The sequence below is a fragment of the Saxophila tyrrhenica genome (assembly GCF_035928015.1).
Source record: "Saxophila tyrrhenica strain CCFEE 5935 chromosome Unknown scaffold_4, whole genome shotgun sequence".
NCBI classification, from domain to species: Eukaryota; Fungi; Ascomycota; class Dothideomycetes; order Mycosphaerellales; family Extremaceae; genus Saxophila; species Saxophila tyrrhenica.
The window spans coordinates 68,956-91,617 of record NW_027041736.1 but is presented as its reverse complement, the minus strand read 5'-3'; the positions used below and the strand labels follow the sequence as shown (position 1 = coordinate 91,617).

The window sequence follows — 22,662 nt, the reverse complement described above, 5'->3', positions numbered from 1 at the left end:
CTCATTCTTCGAAGCTTCATCATACACTCGCAAAGGCAGGCAAAGTGCGGCAAGTCTCTCCCCGCAATATCCCAAACAATGCCCCCAAACCCGGCAATTGAGACCGTCGCTCGGCGGGATGGAAGGATACGGCGCTAACGCAACGATGATGGCAGTCACGGACCAGCCGCTTGTTTTATTCAAGAGCTCTCCGATAGCTACAAAAACACCTCCGCCGCCTTCTGAACGTCCGCCTCTTTTGCTTCAGGACTACTCTCCACTCAATCACAATGGTATTTGCACGATCTGCCTTCCGCGCCGCCCGTCCCGCGAGCTCTCTGCTCAAGCAGAGCAGCGCGCCTGCTTCGGCACTGCGCGGGGCGTCGCTGGCCAAGACGGCGAGCCTGGGAGGTGTTCGCACGCTGACAGCGACTTCGTCGCGACAGGGCAAGGTTCTCCTCGTTCTGTACGATGTAAGGCATTGCCAATGGCTTGATGCTCACCTTCTCCAGCTAACGGCGAGCTTCTAGGGCTTTGAGCACGCCAAACAAGAGCCAAAGCTGCTGGGTACCACCGAGAACGAGCTCGGCATCCGCAAGTGGCTCGAGGACCAGGGCCACACTCTCGTGACCACCTCCGACAAGGAGGGCGAGAACAGCAAGTTCGACCAGGAGCTCGTTGACGCTGAGGTCATCATCACCACACCGTATGTTCAACACCATACTTGAGAAAGCTCAGTAGGCGGCCATCAAGCTAATACCTGACCCAGCTTCCACCCTGGCTACCTCACTGCAGAGCGCCTTGCAAAGGCGAAGAACCTCAAGATCGCCGTGACCGCTGGTATCGGCTCCGACCATGTGGACCTCAACGCCGCGAACAAGACCAATGGCGGCATCACCGTCGCTGAGGTCACTGGCTCCAACGTTGTCTCCGTCGCCGAGCACGTCGTCATGACCATCCTGACCCTTGTCCGCAACTTTGTCCCATCTCGCGAGATGATCAAGGCCGGTGAATGGAACGTCGCCGCTGTCGCCAAGAACGAGTACGACCTCGAGAACAAGGTAGTCGGTACCGTCGCTGTTGGCCGCATTGGTGAGCGTGTGCTCCGCAGGCTGAAGCCATTCGACTGCAAGGAACTCCTCTACTTCGACTACCAGCCACTTTCGCCTGAGAAGGAGAAGGAGATTGGCTGCCGCAGGGTCGAGAACCTCGAGGAGATGCTCGCGCAGTGCGACGTTGTCACCATCAACTGCCCGCTCCACGAGAAGACCCGCGGTCTCTTCAACAAGGAGCTGCTCAGCAAGATGAAGAAGGGTGCGTTCTGATCAACTTCATTCGACCTCGCTCCATACTGATCATTCGCAGGTGCATGGCTCGTCAACACCGCCCGTGGCGCCATCGTCGTCAAGGAGGACGTCGCCGAGGCCCTCAAGAGCGGCCAGCTCCGCGGCTACGGCGGTGACGTCTGGTTCCCACAGCCAGCGCCCAAGGACCACCCGCTCCGTTACGCCGAGCACCCATGGGGCGGCGGCAACGCCACCGTGCCTCACATGTCCGGTACCTCGATCGACGCCCAGGTGCGATACGCCACCGGTGTGAAGAACATCCTCGAATCGTACTTCAGCGGCAAGCAGGACTACAGGCCCGAGGACTTGATTGTGCACCAGGGCGACTACGCCACCAAGGCGTACGGCCAGCGTAACAAGCAATAGATGAGTTGAGATGAGAAGGGAGAGTGATGGGGATGAGGGGGATATGAAGCAGGACAACAATGTGGATGCATCGTGAAGGAGCTGGGGTGAGGGCGAGGAAAGCAGATTTTTTCTGTATCGTCAGCCCAAAAGCTGCACTTGGTAGTTGCTACTAGCGAATGTTTGACCCAAGACGCTTTATCCTTCTTCTCTCCTGATGCTGCGCTTGACAACACCTCCCGCAGTCACGTCGCTCTCGTATATGCTGGTGGCAGCTATACCAAGCCGCCAACGTAGGTCGCTTCAGAGGACCGACTGCAAGCTACTGTGTAGTCGCAACATCGCCTTGCCTTTCCTTCGCATTCGCAGCCTTTGCGTCGTATCGTTACCTTCGAGCCTTGTCATGGACGACGAGAAAACAGTGTCTTCCGGGAGACTGCTGCAACTTCGACTAGCCCTCATCGCATCTTTGCATCCAGATCTCATCATGATTGTCAAACATCAAGTCATCAGGTCCTGCCAGGCCAAGGAAAGTTTCACATCCAATTCCAGTGCTTTTCCCGTGTATCAGAATACACCACATTCGAATGGCTTGCCTCACTTCTGGTCGCAGTCACACGGCTGTTGCCGGTCGGTCTGGATCTCTGCGGGAAGACGACCTGATTACGGTGCAGACTGCAGCATCTGATGACAACCCGCCGAAGTAGCTCCGGCGGGGCGGGAGGCCTTGGGTTGTCTGGAGGATAGATCTGTATGCACACGCAAGCACGGTAAGTCGGGCAGCAAGCAAGAAAGTCGGTATAGATGAGATTGACAGCAAGATAAGAGATGACTGAGCAGCTTATTACTCACACACAGGCAGTCCTATACTGTTTCTGGTTTGACACCTCGTGGCCTGGCCCTTGATGCGGCTGCACGATCAGCAGCAATGCCGTAGGGCTGCAGGAAAGGATTCTCAAACGTCTCTGCTGCATTCACACGTGAAGATTAAGGTATGGTGCAGACGGGCAATCGTCATGTGGCATGGAGTGTGAACGCGAATAGAAAGTGCTCGCTTCAGCACTTCCAACAATGGGGTCCATCCGGAAGAGTGCGGTTTGGGCTGACGCGAAGGACGGTGAGCGTAGCAGAGGATGCTTTGAGGCGGTGCACGTGCTGACTTAACCCCATGCGGAAGGAGGAGGGGGGCTAAAAATACCTCCCGGCCAAGTCCTCCAGTCCACCTCTTTCTCTGCTCCTGCGGTAAGACGCCTATTCTGAAGAATTATGCTGCAGCTCTCTATCGATTCGCTAGCTTCCTTGGTGCGCAGGCCACGAGGGTGGACCGGATGTGCTAGAGGCATTGTAGCACGCTGTCGATGCAGGTACATGCCGATGGCGTGGCCATGCCGTGCCGGATGCGTTCTGCGAATAGTATGACTGCAGATGCGGGCATCCGAGTGGTGCCTGTCGAAGACAAGGTAGTAGATACTTCGAATGCAGCGAGAAGTGGTATATAGGGCTGATGGATCGACCTGGTTTCATCTTTTCTTTTTCATCATCATCAACAACTTCCAACTACAATTATCAGCAATAATATTTCCTTGAGTCAACGTTTTCCTTACAGCCAGTCGCTCAAGCCAACTTCATCACCACCACAACTACAACCACCAGCCAGCTTACAAGCAAAGTACGCTTCGAGTTTCCATTATCTCCTTTGAGTCAGCTGTTCAGCAAATCAACGACACTTTCGCATCTCTTATCTCGTATTTCTTATATCATCATACTAAGAAATGGGCCGTGGAGGATACAACTAAGCCAAAGCACCTCATCGACACACGATCAGTCAGCACACGAAAGACCGACATACAAGATCACGCATCTTCCAGCAGCATACCACATTTGTACAGCACCAAGGCACACAGCACATCTACATCCACGACAATGCAGCAAACCATCGTAACCATGTTCGTGCAGCGCGGCGACGATGACGGCAGGGGGTAAGCACTGAATCGTTCCTTCGAAACAACCAACAATGACTAACACATCTCCACAGTGGCTACAACTAAGCTCCTCTCGCACATGGATCAGCCCGCAATGATCTCCTTGTTCCTTCGACCGGGCGGCGCTTTGGTCAGGACGACGCTCTTTCTTCCATCCGACGACATGTAATCTTAACGGCTTACGGACTTTGACGACAACGACATTCTGATCGACTTTCACGACCATGATACCCACCTGCATCCACGACCACGGCATTATGACAGCGTTCCTGAGCGAGCATTTACATCACCGATGATAGCGGCATAGCGAGGAGTTAGTTTGATTTGGGGTTTAGATGAGCATTTTCTGGGAGTTTTGCATTAGGATAGCGATTGAGCATTGGCATTCGCAGGCGCAGGCAGCATCATCAGGCATTTCAAGGAGTTTTTGGGACATCATCGCCCCTGGGAGGCACCAACTGTGGCAGGATCATAGACAGTTTTGCAAGGAGGCTGGCTTCTGCTTAAATTTACATTGATTGTGAATACTACATTCTTCACTATCTACCTACTCACTTCCCAACACAGAACTTCTCAAACACCACCCCCAACACCTCCTCCACATCCCCCGCCTCGCCTTTTCCGGTGATTTTCGCCAGACAATCTGCAGCTGCCCGTAAGTGTTCGGCGGCTACGACAATGTCCGCTTCCCCGCTATTCTGTCCGTTCCCTGCTGATGCATCTTCAGGTTGCTGCACCTCAGCGATGAACGCATCCAGCCACCCAGAGCACTGATCGAGGAGGAGGCGATGACGCTCGCTGGCGCCGAGGGAGTCTTGCCAGATCGAGGGGTCTGCGTCGTTTGTGCCGTCGGGGGTTATGGCTGCGGTCATGTCGTGGAAGTGGCTGGTTAGGCCGTTCAGGAAGGTCTGCATGTTGCCTGCGTGTGAGGCTGTAGGGCTGGGGGCAGGGGTGCCTTCGGCAGCTTCTTTGCAAGAAATGAGGTGGATGCGGTCGGCGCTGATGCCTGGGAGGGCCTGCATTACTGTTTGCACTGCGGCTTCTCGTGCTGAGGGTTGGGGTGCGGTGTCTTGTTTGTTGATGACGACTATGACGTTGTCCTTTTCCTGCACGAGCTGCGCGGCGGAGGATATCACTTCTTGGTCCAGGGACAGCTGGTACGTTCCATCGACGTACTCGAAGCTGAGCACGACGATGACAACATCGCTCTCAGCCGCTCGTTCTTTGGCGCGGCGCATGCCTTCTTGTTCGATCTGCCCAATGACCTCCTGCATCTGCGCAGACTGCGTTGCTTCATGTCTGGCTTTACGCAAACCTGCAGTATCACCTAGACGACAGAAGTAGCCCCCAAGATCAATGCCTACTTCAACCACGTCTCGTGTCGTCCCGGCTTCTTGACTGACGATAGCAGCCTGGCGGCCTACGATGCAGTTGAGCAGGGAGCTTTTCCCGGCATTGGGCGCTCCGAGGAGGGCGATGGCAATGCCGTTGCGGAGCATTTCTCCCCGGACAGCGTTTCTACTGTGAGCTTGGATGAGCCTTCGCAGAACTTCGACTTGGGCAGCTACTGAAGCACAGAGCTCATTGGGGCTTTCGTCGAAATGCTGGTCCTCACTAAAGTCGATCAGAGCTTCCAGCTCTCCTCTGGCGTACAGAAGTTGCTGCCGCCATTGCTCGTAGCGTTTCGCAAGATTATTCGTGGTCCCTCGAACCGATAGTCGTCGTTGCTGCTCGGTTGTAGCTGATAGCGTATCACCCAATGCTTCAACTCGCGTCAAGTCCAGCCGATCGTTCATGAACGCCCGCCTGGTGAACTCTCCGGGCTCAGCATAGCGAACAGTTCCTGAACCTGAACATCGAGAGATCGCAGCCAGCACAGCCTTAACAACCGCAGGTCCACCATGAACATGCAGCTCCAGCACATCCTCCCCCGTCACCGTCCGTGGGGCCGGAAAATACAATATTAGCGCATTGGAGTCCAGCACATTGTCCGGTGTAGGCGGCCGGTCAGGCTCATACAGGCTCCTCAGCGTTGCATAACGAGGTTTCGGTGCCTCCTTGCGGGGGCATAGGGCCTGGTAGATGCTTAGACATACTTCGCCTGAGATCCGGATGATGGCGATGGCGGCGCGTCCGGGGGCGGTTGAGAGGGCATAGATGGTTGGCTCTACATGTCTTGCTGTGCTTAGGTATCTGTTGAGTGCTCCGGGCCTGCCATGCTGGTTGAGGCCTGGGAGATGTCGAATGCCTTCAGACTGGCATCGTGTTGCCCAGGGCCGACTGGTCGCGCCCAGCAGGCAGGATGATTTTGACGCTTTGTGCAGACACCGGAGTCTGTTTGAGATGCATCGCCTTCTCCATACGCCAATGCCCTGCATCGACCTGCTGTCGGATGAAGGTTACCTAGCTCCGATGCATCACGATCTCGTGAAGTCTGAAGTGCAAAGCGCCAAAAGAGGCAAATCGGTCCGGCGCTTTCACGTGATCGTCAGCTGAGAAACTCAGCCCCCAATGACACGAAGAGCGTCACATTCGACACAGCCTTACGGACTTTTCGTAGTGAGAAGTCTCAAAGGTACGGTATCGTGACATCGCTGTACGCACTGACAGTCTACACAGCATTTCACGGCCTGCCCGTCGCGAGGCTGTACCCTTGCATCCCATTTGTCCATATCGCATGCATATGCACATCATACAAGCCATAGCCGCAGTCTTGGGACCCCATCCATCTTGTCATCTCAATTCATCCTATCATATCCTCCCGACATTGCCCGATCAATCATCCTTCCGTGCTTCCAATACATACATATTCTCCATGTCAATCATCGAGGCAGCCACTTCCTCCTCAGCTTCACCCCCTTATGCACGGGTAGTCACCAAGCATAGCCCTCGTCCTCGTCTTCCGCCCCGGAATGCCAGTCTTCGTCTCCGCTCAGCTCGCTGTCAAGGAAGTTGGCCTCGGTGAATTGGTTCTCGGCTGGTCGTTGGTTGTCGATGCGGATGTCGACGACGTTGCAGAGGCCTTGGATGAAGACTTCGGGCTGCTTGCTCCAGTCGTCGGACTCGTTGTCGGCCTCTGACGACGACTCGTCATCGTCGCCGGCCGTAGAAGCGTTTAGACTCTCTGCGCGGGTGGCTACGCGAGCGCTGCGCCGGGCTGTCCGTTGTGGTCTCTCCGCTGTTGGGCTGGTTTGTTCAAAGGTCTCCGGGTCTGCTAGGGCTTTGCGCGGTGTGATGCGGACGTGAGAGAGCCGGCGACTCGTGGTTGACTCGCCGTCAGTGTCCAAATCAATAGGGCTCGCCACAGCACGACCGTCCGCCACAGCATCTTTGTAGAGTTTGTACTGCCTCAGCGATCCCAAAAACTGGTTTGGCTCTTCGCTTCGGCGGAGGTAGACAGTGTTGAGCCTGTCGATCCACTGGTCCCTGAATTGTGCTCGATCCCGCCACGGGATGCTGATGTGAGCGTGGAGGACGAGGTATCGCAAGGCTGGTAAGTCTTTCGCGCCTTCTACCAGGGAGCGGAAGAGGTTCTGTGCTGCTTCCGCTTCCCACTTCTTGAGGTTGACAAGCTCGAGATGGCGCAGAGTCGAAGGCCAAGTGGGTACGTCATCGTCGCTCAAAAGGTGGTCGTACATGGCCCATGCGTCATTGTAGTTGGTGCGCTCAGAGTAGTAGGTCAGATCCATCTTGAGCACTTCCAGTTTGGGGCAGAGCGCCTTGAGGGGCGGAAGGAATGTCAGATCCACTGAAGCGCAATGATTGATGACAAGCTCGCGCAGCTGTGAGCCAGACACCTTGAAGTAGTCCTTCAGCATGGTACTTGTCAACTCGAGACAGTTGTTAAAATGCAGTCTCTCAATGCCATGTGGAAGGTGTTCCAGGAAATCGTTCATGATGCAGTCACAGGACACAAACGTAAGTGCCTTTAGATGTGGTAGCAGTGACAAGGCAGTTGCAAGTCCCGGAGTCTTTTTCTCTTCGTCCGCCTGCGGTATTGGTCGGCCATCAGGGACATCAGAGACCTTATCATCGTAGTCCTGGAAGCCACACAGCGCTAAGTTTTCCACGTATTCGAACGCCTTCCTCGAGTACACTTTGCCTATGTACCGGTTGGCGTCCAATACCTCCGCCGCTGGTATCATAGAAGATGTCCACCTCCAGCTTTTCAGCCTCACACCACTTTCATCAAGTGCCTGAAACATGTCTTTCGGATACTCCCATCGCTGTGCCTTGTGTAGGCGATAAGGTGGGGAGTCCTGCGGGTGCGTCACCTGCAAGTGTTGTAGCTGTGGTAGTACTCGTACCAGTGAACTCAGGTTGAGCCGTTCCTTGCCCGCAGCCGAGTATGCGATCTGATTGACAGGTATCTCCAAGCTCTTGACCTTCACGGCATAGTTGACGTACGTCTTTTCCTGGGGCATCTGAAGCAGCTCGAGCAGGTAGTGGGGTTGATAGGTCGTACGCAGCTTCGGCGCCTGGTAGTAGGCTTCGAGCGCTGGCACAGAGAAGGCGCGACATGTTCGCGCTGCCTGCATGAGCCAGGAAACATCTGCGCTGGTACTCGTCGTCTGGTCGTGAGTTGAGTTTAAAGCGAATGTGAAGACATCTCGCAGGATGTCGATCGGAAGGCTTGTCCAGTCGGGTATTCTGTTGTCGCTCGGCCCAGTATACTTTGGCTCCTTCTTGATCTTCGGCTTCAGTGGCGCGCCCAACTTCCTGCTTGATGACTGCTTCTTCCTGTCCTGCACTTTGTTCTTCGTCCTTCGAGGTTTGTGCGTCTCACGCTTGTTTTGCGCGGCGGCTCGAGTGGTCGGTCTGGTCGGTCTGGTCTTCCTTCGCTTCGGCGCAGGCTCTTCTAGCTCTGCTGCGTGGTCGCCATCGTCGCTTGCGACTTCGTCTTCGTCGCTGGACGGTTCGTAGTAGATCGATCGAGATTGTTTGCGCTCCGCCACCTGCCTGGCGGAGCGCCGCTTCGTGCCTTTAGCGGACATGTTGATTACTACACTCGGTATACTGGGTTCTCGCCATGCAACGAATGAGTGAGGTTGTTGTAAGAGTGTGGTGCATGCGCAATGTGAGGTTGGCAACGCCGATGAATAGGCACTCACAGCTTCCGTTTTTGAATGACGCACGCTAGCGCCGATCACTAGCGCGAATCAGAATCTGGGGTGCATGAGTCGCGCAGCAGGCCGCAGGCATCAAAGTCTCGTCTTCCGGATCGTCAAGAAACCATTCAGCGGCTATGGATGCTCGCAGGCAGATTACCATTCGAACTAGCTGACTCGATGCTGAGATGACGATTACACAGGCTTCTGTCTTGTGCCACTCGTGACCAAGGATGATCTTCCGTTGATCGGCATCAACACCAGACTCTCGAGAACGGCCACCAAGACAGTCAGTGCATCCAAGACTCAAGATGCGGTTCAAAGCCTCGATCCAGAACATCCACACCTTCAACAAATTTGTCGCCTCTCTCGCTTCCTTGGGCCACATCGCTTGGGTCAAGCTCAACTCCAAGGCCGTCCACTTCACCGTCATCCCGGAGCAAGGAACTCAGGTCTGGTCCGTCTTGTCCATTGACTCCATATTTGAGACGTACACCATCCAGTCGGCATCGGAGGACAACACCATCAACCTTGAAGTTCCGTTGGCGCCGTTACAGCGGGCCTTGAAGAGCGCCCAGAATGCTATTGCGGCGAACATCCGTCTCACGAAGAAGGATGGCATTCCTCTTCTCAGTCTGACCATCACAACTCTGGCTATGAATACTTCATCGGCACCTCCACCGACCTCCTCCGGCTTCCACAACAGACGAGAGAATGGCTTTGGCGATACCGAAGATCACACCGGCGATGGCTTCGATGACCACTTCCGTGAGGAGACCGCAGACTTCTTCAGCAGTCGACCGGATCGCGAGACCACCGTGACCCAGGATATCCCTGTCCGAGTTCTCGCTCCAGCATCTGTCGAAGGTCTTCATGAGCCCAGGAGTCGAGAGCCTGAAGTCCACATCGTACTTCCGAATCTGATGCAGCTGAAGAGCATTTCCGATCGCTTCACGAGGCTTGCCTTGTCCACAAAAGCAGGCACTCGCCCTGGTGGAAATTCAGGACCTAAGCTAGAACTCAGCGGCAACATGCACGGCTGTTTGCGGCTTAGCCTCAACACAGACAGCCTCCATGTCTCCTCTCTTTGGACGAATCTGGAAAACCCTGAGCTGGACCCAGGCCAGATGGCGGGTGGCGAAGAAGGACTTGCCAATCACCCTAGCACGCGAATGAAGATGCTAGGCGACGCAACTGGGCAGAGTGAGGAAGGGTGGTCGACGGTGCGAGTGGACGGGAAGGATTGGGGGAGGGTGTTGAGTGTGGGACGGCTGGGTGGGAGGGTCATTGCTTGCTTCTCTCATGATCATGCAATCGTGCTGTATGTTTATACGGGTGGGGATGAGGATGGGGTGGGAGAGACGGTGTTGACGGTGGGTCTAACAGCACTGCCTCCATGTTACGCATACTGACTGTGTTCCAGTACTACATCAGCTCTTACAGTGCATGAGAAGAGCAATTCATTGTCTGCATGCTGCATCTTTAGCGAGGGTGTCGGGCGTTGTGAGTTGCTGAACCCGGCTGAGGACGTTCTAGCCGTCGATCGTGGTACGAGTTGACGATACCAATGCTACCTGTACTTAAAACCCAGTAAACATATGGAGAGAGTACATGTACATAGCTGCAACCATATGCTGTCCAGCATCACGCTATGGCGTGCTGATTTAGAAGACTTAAGCCCATCTAACGAATGCATCTAGTGCCTCCTAATGTCTCTGTATACTCTTCCTTCCTCTTACTATAGGCACAGTGAACATAGGCTTTTCGGCACACGGATATCGTGCATGAGTTTCAGATAGCCGCCTTCACCCGAGCGGCCTGTAGGGACGTTCGCGTGTGGCTGACCTGTAAAGGGGAACAGGGTTCTGGGCTTTGATTGCACGGCCGGGGTGAGATGCTCGGACTCACTACATGTACTTTCTCGTGCATACAACCACAACACACGACTCGCCATCGCCCACGCCGGACCTGGACACACGACAACGCAGTGTTGGTATCTATCTGATATTGACACGTGCTGCTGCACCGCCCGAGGCAAAGGCGAAGGAGCGGGCTATCGGCGGCTGTTTCGCTGGGATTGTTTTCAAGCGTGCCCGCCTGGAGGATTCGGGCGCTCCTGCTCGACACCACCTTGGGATTTTGAACGGTTCAGCGGGCCTTGTTGAAGCGTTGTAGCGTGTTGGAAGGGCCGTCTTGGAGGTAAAAAGGGGGACCGAAAGTCTCGACCACCGCCGGCACATGAGACTCTTTTACGCGATAACTGGCGCGGCGGCCACACCAAGTCGACAGCACGCGAGCCACCTCGCACACGCTGCCCAACATGTTCTCCAGCGATAAGAACGGGCGTCAGTCGAGCGGCGGCCGCTCGTTGTTCGCGTGGAGCAAGAAGGACAAAGGGAACAATGACGCCCCTCCCATGCCGGATAATGCCAGCATGGCCTCTTTCTCGCACGATGCTCGACTCACGAACGGCAACGGCTCGCGACACTCGCATCGGAGCTCTATATCGACGGTCGACGAAGCACAGCGAGGCGGCAGGGGCGGGATAAGACCTGTCGGTGGAGAGGACCCGCTGCAGTCGCTGTCTGGCGTGATCACGAGCATACCGTACGACTCTGTGTCCAACGATACTCGGCAGCCGGTGCATGTGGAGAGTGTGCAAAGAGAACGGCCATCGACAGGAAGAGAACCGCTGCCGCATCACTTGAACAAAGGGGGCACAGACTTTCATCAGTATCCGGCCTGGGACGGCCAGTCGGCGCAGAGTGGGTATTCGCAGAGGTCACATTCGCACTCTACCCAAGTAGCACGGCAACCCACGGGACGGTCTGTCGATAGCGACGCGACTACGCTGAACGGCTACGCGCCTTCACGATCTTCCAGCGACCACGGGAGTATAAGATCGAACTTTTCTGGCTACGACCGAGGGCGTGCTCAAGGCTATCCGAACGCATCGCAAACATCTTTCCCTGGTGTAGGAGGGGACGGGAGCCTACTGCCACCTTTATCACAGTCTACGAGCAGATCACGGCACGACAACAGCCATCTCAGCGCGAACAACCCTTCGGCTTTCTCGAGTACCACCTCATTTGCCCCAGACGCTTTCAACCAACGACGACCGCCCGATGAAGTAGTGGAGAAAGAGTTCTTGGAGTTGATGCTCAAGCGTGGATGGAAATCATTACCAGAACAAGCACGAAGACAAATGGAGGCATATCCAATAAGCAAGAAGTGGACGCTTGTCCACCAGGACAGGTTGGCAGAATGGCAAGGCGAGCAGAAAAGGCGAAATACCCACCGGCCGCCAGGTCCCAGTAACAATGAGACCTTCTCGGTCTATGGCCGCATGGATGAGGAGGGCAGTCCCGAATGGTTCGTTAAGAGGGTCCTCGAGAACACCATCACTCAGAAGCAGCTGCAGAGCTTGTCTGTGAGCTTGCGGACGCAGCCGATCGCCTGGGTCAAGACTTTCGTCGAAGCGCAGGGGCAGGTTGCGCTCACGAATACGCTTATCCGGCTCAACAAGCGGCAGCAGTCTGGTCCGGCGCCGGCTGGTGGGACGACGAGCGAGAAGGATCTGGATCGCGAGTATGATATTGTGAAGTGCTTGAAGGCGCTGAATAACAGCAAGTATGGCGCGGATGATGCGGTGCACCATGATACGGTTGTTATGGCTCTCGCGGGCTCGCTCACGTCGCCCCGGCTCAACACGAGGAAGCTTGTCTCGGAGTTGCTCACGTTTCTGTGTCACTGGGCGGATGGCAAGGGTCATCTTAAGGTGCTCACAGCTATGGACCACCTGAAAGCTCAGCAAGGCGAGAACGGCCGATTTGACGCATGGATGCGAATTGTCGAAGTCACGATCGATGGTCGTGGCAAGATGGGCTCGCTCGTGGGTGCATCGGATGAGGTGCGGAGTGGTGGCATTGGGATGGAGAATCTGCTCATGGAGTACGCCGTGACGTCGCTGTTCCTCGTGAACAGCATCGTTGATGCACCGGACAAGCCTGGAGACCTGGAGCTACGATGTCATATCCGTGCGCAATTCGTGGGATGTGGTTTGAAGCGAATACTGCACAAGATGGAGGGTTTCCAGTACGAGGTCATCGATACCCAGATCGAGCGGTATCGGTCCAACGAAGCCATCGACTACGAAGACTTCTTGGAGAGGGAGAACAGCTCTATGCACGACTCGTTTGAGGGCGAAGGCAAAGACCTGAACGACCCGGCACAAATTGCGGAAGCTATACAGCAGAGGTTGGCCGGAAGTAGAGCTGGCGACTACTTCACATCCGCACTGCAGCATCTGTTACTCATACGGGACAACGAGGGCGATGACCGGCTACGAATGTTCCAGCTTGTCGACAGTATGCTTTCCTATGTGGCCATGGACCGGAGACTGCCGGATATGGATCTCAAGCAGTCGTTGAACTTCACCGTTCAGAATCTGATGGACAAGCTGTACACCGATTCAGAAGCACGACAAGCGAGGGAAGATGCGCACCAGGCTCGCCTCATTGCTGACGCTGCGGTTGCGGAGCGCGATGAGATGAAATCCAAGGTCGAGATGGGCGCTGAAGGCATGGTACGGAAGCTGCAGCGACAATGCGACGAGCAAGCCGCTATCATGGATCTTCAACAGCGCCAGACGGATGCGTACAAAGCTGAAGTCGCGGAGTTGCAGCGAATACGGGCACAGGAGCTCCAACGGAACGAGCTAGAGACCAGAGAGCTGTATCTCATGCTTCGTGATGCACAGGATGTTGCTGCATCATCGGCAAAGAAAGGCGGCAAGAATGGACAGACGACGGCCAGCGCGGACCCGGTACAGATGCAAGGTATCCTGGATCGAGAACGGCTCATGGACCGTCTGGAGATGCAGCTCGAGCGGGCCAAGACGCAGGCGAAGCTCGAGGGCAAGCAATGGCAGCAGTTTAATCCCTCCGACAAGCTGCGAGAATTGCGGGAGAAGATGGAGGGTGCGGGTATGGGTAACGATGTCGAGGGCATGCAAGCGAAGATCGACTACCTGGGTACAGCCCACCCGAGAGGGAGGCTGCAGAGGAAGCCTGTTCCGAAGACTGACGCTGAGACGGAAGAAGAGGGCGAGGAGCAAGAGGATGACATCGTGTTCGAGAAGCCACGGATAGTGCAGATGAGCAGGCCGAAGGTGCCGAGCAATGTTGCTTCGGCGCAGCAGAGTATGCTTGCTGAGCTTACCTCAAAGGCCGCTAGAGTGGATGGCTCGGATGATGAGGGTGATGGTATCACTACGGGTCCCAGTCATCCTAGCCTCGACAGCGAAAGCCCGAAGACGCCTTCGGATGCTGAGCCGTCGAAGGATAAGTTCGATGGGCCAAAGGCACCTCCACCACCACCTATGCCTGGTTTCGATGGTGGACCACCACCTCCTCCGCCGCCCATGCCAGGCTTCGGCGGTGCTCCACCTCCTCCACCCCCGCCAATGCCCGGGTTTGGTGGCGCGCCTCCACCACCGCCTCCTCCGATGCCTGGATTCTCTGGCGGTCCACCTCCACCTCCACCTCCACCGCCTGGTATGCCGGGCTCGCCGATGATACCCAATGCTCCGCCTATGCCTGGTGCGAAGTCTGGTGGTTTCCTGCCTCACCAGCAGATGTTCACCCCAGGTGCACCACTCACACCCGTTGCGCCTCGACCGAAGAAGAAGCTCAAAGCCATTCACTGGGAGAAGATCGACGCTTTGGAACCCACTATGTGGGCTGCGCATACTCCGACTTTCGAGCAGAAGGAGGAGAAGTACCAGGAGCTGTCGAAGAAGGGTATCCTGGACGAGATCGAGAAGCTGTTCATGGCGAAGGAGATCAAGCAGATTGGCGCGAGCAAGGCTAAGCAGGGCAAGGTCGAAAAGAAGCAACTCATCTCCCGTGATCTGATGCATACCATGCAAATCTCCTTGGCCAAGTTCAGCAACATTGAAGCAGACGAGATTGTTCGCATGATCATCCACTGCGACAAGGAGATCTTGGACAACAGTACCGTCATGGACTTCTTGATGCAGGAGCATCTCTGCACCATCCCGGACAATGTCGCCAAGTTGATGGCACCGTATGCTCGCGACTACACTGGCCCCGATGCGCTTAAGACGCCACGGGAGCAAGAGCCTGTTGAGCTTACCAAGGAAGACCAGATCTATCTCTACACGGCTTACGAGCTGCATCACTACTGGAAGGCTCGCATGCGAGCTCTTGCTCTTACCAGGAACTTCGAGCCAGAGTATGACGAGATCTCCAACCGCCTGAAACAAGTCGTCGACGTCAGCGAGAGCCTGCGCGATTCCGTCAAACTCATGCCCGTCTTCGGCCTCATCTTGGACATCGGCAACTACATGAACGACACCAACAAGCAAGCCCACGGCTTCAAGCTCTCCTCTCTCGCCCGCCTCGGCATGGTCAAGGACACCAACAACGAGCAGACCCTGATGGACTACGTCGAGCGCGTCGTCCGCAAGCAGTACCCGCAGTACGAAGGCTTCACCGACGACATCGGGGGTGTGATCACGGCGCAGAAGATCAACATCGAGCAGCTGCAGAGCGATGCGAAGAAGTACATTGACAACGTCAACAACGTGCAGGCGTCGCTTGATGCGGGGAACTTGAGCGATCCGGGCAAGTTCCACCCTGAAGACCGCGTGTCGCAGGTCGTGCAGAGGAGTATGAAGGAGGCGAGGAGGAAGGCGGAGCAGTTGAGTTTGTATCTCGATGAGATGAATCGGGTGTATAATGATATTCTGGTGTTCTTTGGCGATGACTCGAAGGATGAGAATGCGCGGAGGGAGTTCTTTGGCAAACTTGCTAATTTCGTGCAGGAGTACAAGGTATGTCTGACTGCTGGGGTTGGTTCTGACGTGATGGATGCTAATGGAGTTCGCAGAAATCGCACGAGAAGAACTTGGGTCTCGAAGAGGTCTGGCGGCGCAACGAAGAGAGCATGCGCCGCAAGCAGCAGATGCAGATCAAGTCCCAGCCAGCACCAAAGGCGGACGCGGATGGCGGCCCACCCAGCCCGGCCTCGACTGGAGCCATGGACGTCTTGCTTGAGAAGCTACGTGCTGCTGCACCTGCCGCGAAAGACCAAAGGGATCGCAGACGCCGGGCCAGGCTCAAGGATAAGCATCAAGTCCGCGTCGCTTCGGGCCAGAAGATCCCAGAGACAGGCGAGAACATCGACGAGAGCGGACTGCTCAGTCCAACGAAGACAGAAGGATCAGAGGATCCTTCGTCAGAAGGCCCGACATCAGAAGGAGAAGATATCGCCGACCGCGCCGCATCGATGCTGCAAGGTCTCCGCGGCGACGGCGAGGGTGACGCGCCTGCACGAGACGACAGCATCCGCCTCCGTCGACGAAGAGAGAGCGCTGATGATGAGCGAGCACGCCGGCGAGCTCGCAGGAGGGCAGCGGGTGGGAGTGTCGATAATACCGCGCACAGCACCATCACGGAAGAAGGGACAGAGACTGGCGAGGCGAGAGGGAGCGAAGATGTCGATGCTGAGGCCACTGAGACTAAGAGGTCCAGTGGCGGGAGCAGCGAGAGCCAGCCTGAGCAGCTTCCTACCCCAACGACTATTGTTGTGCCGCCTTCGCCTACGAGCTCTGAGAAGTGAGGGTACATGGGAATGTTGACGCTCTTACACTAATTGTACATACCAACTACTAATGTCTGTCTGGCTGTTTTGGGGTGTAGATGGCGCGGGATTGGGACCCTTGGGCATGGGCATCTTGCTGCTTTTCTAGCGATGGCGCTGGTGTTTTTGTTCTTTGGAATCTTGGTTGGCATCGTTGGGAGTCTATTATCAATCATATCTATTGGGTGGCTCGACGAAGCTGCTGAAGGCCATCCGCCCTCCCTTCAATTCTCAACTCTCAATCGACAACCATACCTTATCCGGTCAATTGTACGAGCCGCCATGTTCGCATCTCGACCTGACAGTCGACCAAGCACCCCTCCCAGCCATGACTATCGTTCGAGACAGCTCGCCTGGGGCCAACTTCACAATCGTCGATCGGTCGTAGTAGTAGCCGCGGTGGCGTATTCCTGCTGCCGCTGCATATCTAGGAGTTCGGGCCCGGCGGCCAGTAATGGTAGGTCCACCTAGGGCACGGGAATGGCATCGGGTGCTGTACTACTCACAAGGGCGGAGCAATATTAGACGCCCCCTAGACCTTCTGTTCATCATCATCTTTTCGATGGTATCGTGCAGTAGGCTACGTTGATTAATCGCCTCACTAAGCCGCTATATAAAGCAGGGAGGTTACGGCGTCAGCACTCTGCATTGCATATATGTACTCATCCGCCCACATAACATCTACCATTGCTCCATCCTTTCGTGCTTCCAGCAAGCTCGCGAGATGCCTTTCCACGTCAAGAGGACCGAGACGGCGAAGCTTGACACTCTCCAGCAGTACAACGGCATCAGAACTACGAGATGGGTGCAGCCACCGGAAGGGCTGAGTGTGTTGGAGATCCAGACGACGCATGCTCCGACTGCCTTGCAGAAGGTTCCGGAAGACAAGAACTATTTGACGCCGCCGTATCATTGTATGTTCTGCTGGAACATATTCCGGAAGGGAGGCATTGCTAACGGCGTCTTGAAGGGCACTGGTATCAGGAGGAGTTCTTTCACGTGAAAGAAGGGTGAGTCTGGAGGCTGTCTTGATCCTTCACTACAGTCTCTAAGGATGCGTAGACGTTACATCTTCACCTTAGAGGGCAAAGACACGGTTGTCTCTGCGTCTGATCCGCAACCCGTCCGCATACCCGCCAGAGCGAGACACACGTTCAAAGTGGACGACACATACGACGGCCCTTGCACAATTGAGATCTCAACAACAGTCTCACCCAAGAGCGGCTCGGACGATCCAGAAGCGAATGGTGCAAGCTCGAAATTCTTCAGAAATATCTACACCTACCTGGACGACTGCTACTACCAGAACGTCAATCCCTCACTGCCGCAGCTCTTAATCTTTCTCGACAGCGCTGAAGTCAGTTTGGCGTTTCCATTCGGGCCCGACTGGTTGATGCGAGCGCTGAGCTATTCGATGGGCGTGGTGGTGGGGAGATGGTTTGGCGGGTATGTGCTGGGGTACAAGGCCAGCTATCCTGAGTATTGGGATGATGCGTTGGAGGCGAAGAAGGGGCGGTGACGATGCAGATGAGCTGTGAGCCTGACGCTCGCTGGATTGCGCCGACTGGTCCGGAGAGACGGATGGCTGGAGGACGCTGACTGAGGTGGTGTTTCTCCTTGCTCCACGAAAGACTTCTGCGAGCCGCTTCGATCATCACTTGCGCTTCACCTGTACCTCTGAAGCAGCCTTTCCTCCTCTTGCTCCTTCTGAACCCGTTTTTCCTCCAAGAGTCCATCGAGCACCAGCCAGTCTTCCAGCGCCTTCTTCATACGTGCCCGAGCGACCACATGCGATTCTTCGAAGGTCAAGACACTGCTCACAACCTTGTCAGGCTGTGCAGCGGCCTCAAGACGTACCGAACGACGCCTAGCAGACCTTCCATACGCGGCTGTTTCGGCTTCAGCGCCCAGATCATCGATCGCGTTTTCCGCACTGTCGTCGCCGTCGTCATCGGTTGCACTCCCACCGCTCTCCTGATTGCTTCCCGCCAGATACTTCCTGGTCTCGAACAGCGAAATATCTCTTGCGTAGCCATGCTTCTGCAACCACTTGGTGAAGAACGCTTGCTGCTCCCTCCTGAGCTTGTTCATGTTCCCGCCATGGTGATTCGGAATGGCGCAGTCGTGATCAGAGCGTAGGTGTGAGTTGATCCTTTTCTGTTCGGCTCTCGTTTCCTTACAGCCTGGGATTGGACAGGTGAGCTGGGGCATTTTTGAGAGACCGCTGTGAGAATGAGAGAATGTTGAGATTGTGAGGTGTATGCCATTGAGATAGAGGAGGTGACAAAGAGGGCATGTCATGTTTGATGTCTTGAAGAGAAGGATGAATACCAGGTGTGGCTTCCTTGTTATCAGAGCGCACGTCGGCAGGTTGGTCGTTGTTGTCTTGGTGTGGTCAGCGAGAGAAAAGTGGTGAAAACATCAATTCGTCAGGTGGTTGTAGAAGCATGAGCAAGCCATGACCTACTGCATTGGAGACTGTGGAAGAAATGATCATAATGCTCCGTGACACAAGCACAGATCCAGGGGCAGCAACTGTCGTGTCATTCAGCTTTCCATCATCCTCAGCGGTTGACGTCCTGGCACCAAGCACCTACAAAGCGTTCAACAGCTCATCGATGCCACCAACGATCGCGTCAACTTCTGCAGATACATCCTCCCCCATCACCACATCTTGACCTTCCGCAACGCCCTTAGACGCAGCTTCCGAGTCCTTCTTCCCCTTAGTCGCAGGCGAGTTCCGCAGCTCAACCCCCATAGCCCGGAGATCAGCATCCCGAGCAGCCGCATAGTCGACGGCGGTATCCTCCAAAGAGAGCGCGCGCAAATCTCTTCCATAATCCTCCATGAACCGGCCGAACGGAGTCCCGGGTTTCGCCGCCAAGAACGCCTTCACCCTCTCACGGTCCATCTTCGCCGCCTCACAATTGTGGCTGTAGCGCAAACTGGTCGCATAACCCTCCGTCTTCAGCTCGAACTGCTGGTTCCTCCTCAATTCGTCCAGCCCACGGGTGTCGTCAAGACCACGGTCACCGTCCGGGTCGATACCCACATCGTCCTCTGCGATAGACGTCACCGCCTCACGTCTCTCGTGGAGGTTGACGAGATCGCCATGCTGAGTTGGGATCAGGGGCTTGGAAGGGTCGGCCGCGAAGGCCTCCCAGTTGCGCGCTTGGCGTTGCTGAAACTGGTCGAGCGCATCTTCAACGCGTTCGTAGAGCACCTCCCAGGCTGCGTCCTGGCGCTTGCGGATGGCTGGAACTTTGGAGGTGCAGATCCATTCTAGGCCGTGGTCGTAGCGGAGGTGGTCGAGGACCTTGTCTTCTGTTGGATACGGTCCGAAGTTGGTCTTGCGGCAGAGGTGGCAGATGAGTCTAGTCATCGTGGATGGTTGTGTACGTTCGGGTAGGTCGCAGGTGATGTTCTGTTGTCACGCTGCGCCCCGTATGTCGCCTTGCAGTATAAGTTGACGTTTGTCTCAGACAAAATAAAACATTTGGTGCGTCTCAGGCAAACCGTATGGAAAACAATCCTGCAAGAGGTGATTTTTGATTGCCATATATGCGCCGGATAAGTGCGAGAGCTGCCGAAAGCTCGGGACCAACGCTGCATTCACTTGTAATGACGGCGTTTGAAGAAGAATAGCACGTGATCCATCGCCCAGGAGTGCTTCTCTAGTCGCCAAGAACCAGCCAGCGCAAAGAAATGGTGTAAAACGTGCCATATCTGACACTCCTGACGAAAAGGTCCATCGCATCGGAGCGTTCAACAACACAGCAGGGTCAGCACTTATGGTGGACATTTGTAGTCGGCGGGTCGATGACCAGAAATAGGCAGGCGACAGCACTTCCATCCTCATCTTCCGAACTCTCCCATGTATGGCCACGACAGCTCTCGAAGCGCCATCCTTTCTTGCTCGTCCATTTCATCCAGCCCGGCCATACCGCACATGTCGAAGCCCTTACACCACTTTCCAACCGTCCTCCCCATTTTCCGAGCCGCAGCACATATACTCCTGCTAGACATTCTCGACCACGCGGCCGTTTTCCTGCCCATTCCCTTCAATACCCTGGTATGCTTAGGTAGGATGAAGAAGTCGAACCTCATCAGAATTCCAGGCACAGCGCACCACTCTCTTTTCTCGCTCTCCCAATTCGCTGGCGTGATCAAATGTCTCTTGCCGTCTACTACATGAAATATGTCTCCAGCTATGTCCCCGGGCATCAAGAGGTCGTCGGTGATAGCGATCCGTAGAGCTTTCCGCACTAGCTTGCGGTACACTTCCTCGTAGCTTTCGGCAAGATCGACTTCGATGTTCTGGTCGACCCGGGAGTTGAGTAGGCCTGACAGAATGGGACATCTTGACCGCGCGCTGCTGCCTTTGTCGAACTGCCTTATGTTCAGCCGTATATTGTAGGCTCCATAGAGATGACCGGGCTGAGGCCACCAGCCAGTCCCCTCGAAGTTAGGATCGAACGGTTCTGCAACATCATCGACGACCACATCAGAGGACCGTTTATGGCCAGTCCATGGTATGATGCCCGTAATACTTTTATTCAAGCCACAGCGAATGCCCTTCCGGCCCTGGTTGTTGTATGGAGACGAGCAAGCCCGCTTGAGCTTAGCCACTATACCTGCATCTGGGCTAGCATCTCTCACCCGGCGGCCCTGCGTCGACAAGGAATTGGGGTTCTTGCCATCATCGAAGGGGACCAGCAATCGTTCTGTCGGTCCTTCGACAGGCTCAAAGTGGTGGCAGTGGGGTTCCCTGTGCCTCGCCTGGACCTCTGACAAGGTACCAAAGGTTGGTGAGGCAGGAGTGATAGTGATCACCGGGATTGATGAGCTCTCGGCCTTTCGAGAGCACCGTTCTGCTTGAGATCGGAATGCCATGTTGCTTCGAGGTGAGTACGATCCTGCCCACGAGCGGAACGAAGATGAGGGTCTTGAGATGGAATATACCCGAGTGTCGCAAAGCATTTCTTAGTCTTGAAGAAAAGTAAATGCGGAAATGGCTTACCTAAGGGGCATGAGGACTGGACGTTGAAGTTGTGGTCATCGCCCCAGTGTGATAGTATGAGTCCACTCGCCATCGTGGTAGCAAACCAGACCGATAGCACCCATGGGGTGACATGCCGCTCTCGCTATGGTTAGTCGGTGTTAGTGCTTCGATTATCATTGCGTAGCCAAGTCCAACCGTCGAGTATCGTGGTGTGCTGGAGCAGCATGGCAATAAGTTGGCTTCGATACACGCCCGTTGACTGTCGTGTATAGTTCTGGCTCTGTTTTAGATGCGAAGATATGCTCCTGCTGACATGTGATGGAGTGAAGTGTAGAGACAAGGGTGAGAAAGGAGTCGCGAACAATGAACAGCTTTCCTAATTCGGCTGAATATAAGCGGCTTCCAACGGGAGTTTCTCTCAGCATTCCACCAAAATGTCCTCAAGGTATGCATGTTGTCCTCGATATTCGAACTCACATGGTAACGACGAGTATGTAGACTACACCAACGCAGCGCGCGCGACGCGCTATTCTCCAACTACGACGCCCAAACCCGCTCCAGGCCGGCTTCAGCCCAGGCAACTCCTTCGCCAGCAAGACCCTCGTCGCGGACGGCACCGTATAGCACGATACATGGCAACAACAGCTCACCCTATGCCTTCACATCCCAGCCGAATGACTCGTCTTCGCATTTGAGCGCGCAGCCGCCGGTGGGTGGAGGCTTCAGCGCATATCCTGGCAGCAGCAATGGCTTGGATGGGCCAGGGAGGATGAGCGGAGACGGCGGATTTAGGAGCGCCACGCCGGACAAGAAGGGCAGATATGCGGACTCGGTGTACAATGAGCTGGAGAGCCAGAACGACGAGCAGGTCGGGGTGATGACGGAGAAGGTGAAGATGTTGAAGAATGTTCGTATACTGCGAAGTACCAGCGGAGGTGCACGGCTAATGCATACATAGATCACCATGGCAATAGGCGACGAAATCCGAGACTCGACAGCCTTCGCCGAGAAGATGAACGATAGCTTCGAAGGCACGAGGAATCGATTACGAGGCACAATGAACCGCATGCTACGGATGGCCGAGCGGACAGGTATAGGCTGGCGGATCTGGCTGGGCTTCTTTGCATTCATCTTCTTCCTGTTTGTATATGTCTGGCTGTTCTAGATGGGCGTAAGGGCTGTAAGATATGAGCGCAAGGCGTCCGGCGTGTACAAAGGAGTGAGAAGATTTTAAT

General features: G+C 55.3%; 9 protein-coding genes across 9 annotated transcripts; 5 read left to right on the top strand and 4 right to left on the bottom strand.

The window, feature by feature from the left end:
- Positions 1 to 269: 269 nt before the first annotated feature.
- Positions 270 to 1,691, top strand: FDH1_1 (formate dehydrogenase (NAD+); the record flags this gene model as incomplete). The annotated part of the gene is made up of 4 exons (XM_064799919.1): positions 270 to 452; positions 510 to 685; positions 749 to 1,293; positions 1,345 to 1,691. 4 exons carry the CDS (start codon positions 270 to 272, stop codon positions 1,689 to 1,691), a joined length of 1,251 nt encoding a protein of 416 aa, XP_064661258.1.
- A 2,512-nt stretch (positions 1,692 to 4,203) lies between these two features.
- MSS1 (mitochondrial splicing system protein) lies at positions 4,204 to 6,324 on the bottom strand (the record flags this gene model as incomplete). The annotated part of the gene is made up of 2 exons (XM_064799918.1): positions 4,204 to 5,907; positions 6,304 to 6,324. The coding sequence occupies 2 exons, from the start codon at positions 6,322 to 6,324 to the stop codon at positions 4,204 to 4,206; spliced, it is 1,725 nt and encodes a 574-aa protein (XP_064661257.1).
- A 201-nt stretch (positions 6,325 to 6,525) lies between these two features.
- Positions 6,526 to 8,646, bottom strand: LTR77_002658 (uncharacterized protein; the record flags this gene model as incomplete). The annotated part of the gene is made up of 2 exons (XM_064799917.1): positions 6,526 to 7,926; positions 7,960 to 8,646. 2 exons carry the CDS (start codon positions 8,644 to 8,646, stop codon positions 6,526 to 6,528), a joined length of 2,088 nt encoding a protein of 695 aa, XP_064661256.1.
- A 425-nt stretch (positions 8,647 to 9,071) lies between these two features.
- Positions 9,072 to 10,210, top strand: hus1 (Checkpoint protein hus1; the record flags this gene model as incomplete). The annotated part of the gene is made up of 2 exons (XM_064799916.1): positions 9,072 to 10,133; positions 10,184 to 10,210. The coding sequence occupies 2 exons, from the start codon at positions 9,072 to 9,074 to the stop codon at positions 10,208 to 10,210; spliced, it is 1,089 nt and encodes a 362-aa protein (XP_064661255.1).
- An 870-nt stretch (positions 10,211 to 11,080) lies between these two features.
- LTR77_002656 (uncharacterized protein) lies at positions 11,081 to 16,404 on the top strand (the record flags this gene model as incomplete). Its single annotated transcript, XM_064799915.1, has 2 exons — positions 11,081 to 15,616; positions 15,673 to 16,404. The coding sequence occupies 2 exons, from the start codon at positions 11,081 to 11,083 to the stop codon at positions 16,402 to 16,404; spliced, it is 5,268 nt and encodes a 1,755-aa protein (XP_064661254.1).
- A 745-nt stretch (positions 16,405 to 17,149) lies between these two features.
- On the top strand, positions 17,150 to 17,944 carry LTR77_002655 (uncharacterized protein; the record flags this gene model as incomplete). Its single annotated transcript, XM_064799914.1, has 3 exons — positions 17,150 to 17,339; positions 17,396 to 17,435; positions 17,488 to 17,944. The coding sequence occupies 3 exons, from the start codon at positions 17,150 to 17,152 to the stop codon at positions 17,942 to 17,944; spliced, it is 687 nt and encodes a 228-aa protein (XP_064661253.1).
- Positions 17,945 to 18,090: 146 nt separating this feature from the next.
- LTR77_002654 (uncharacterized protein) lies at positions 18,091 to 19,807 on the bottom strand (the record flags this gene model as incomplete). Its single annotated transcript, XM_064799913.1, has 2 exons — positions 18,091 to 18,649; positions 19,023 to 19,807. 2 exons carry the CDS (start codon positions 19,805 to 19,807, stop codon positions 18,091 to 18,093), a joined length of 1,344 nt encoding a protein of 447 aa, XP_064661252.1.
- A 473-nt stretch (positions 19,808 to 20,280) lies between these two features.
- On the bottom strand, positions 20,281 to 21,318 carry LTR77_002653 (uncharacterized protein; the record flags this gene model as incomplete). The annotated part of the gene is made up of 1 exon (XM_064799912.1): positions 20,281 to 21,318. The coding sequence occupies one exon, from the start codon at positions 21,316 to 21,318 to the stop codon at positions 20,281 to 20,283; it is 1,038 nt and encodes a 345-aa protein (XP_064661251.1).
- Positions 21,319 to 21,861: 543 nt separating this feature from the next.
- On the top strand, positions 21,862 to 22,592 carry BET1 (protein transport protein bet1; the record flags this gene model as incomplete). Its single annotated transcript, XM_064799911.1, has 3 exons — positions 21,862 to 21,872; positions 21,926 to 22,334; positions 22,386 to 22,592. The coding sequence occupies 3 exons, from the start codon at positions 21,862 to 21,864 to the stop codon at positions 22,590 to 22,592; spliced, it is 627 nt and encodes a 208-aa protein (XP_064661250.1).
- Between the last annotated feature and the right edge of the window lie 70 nt (positions 22,593 to 22,662).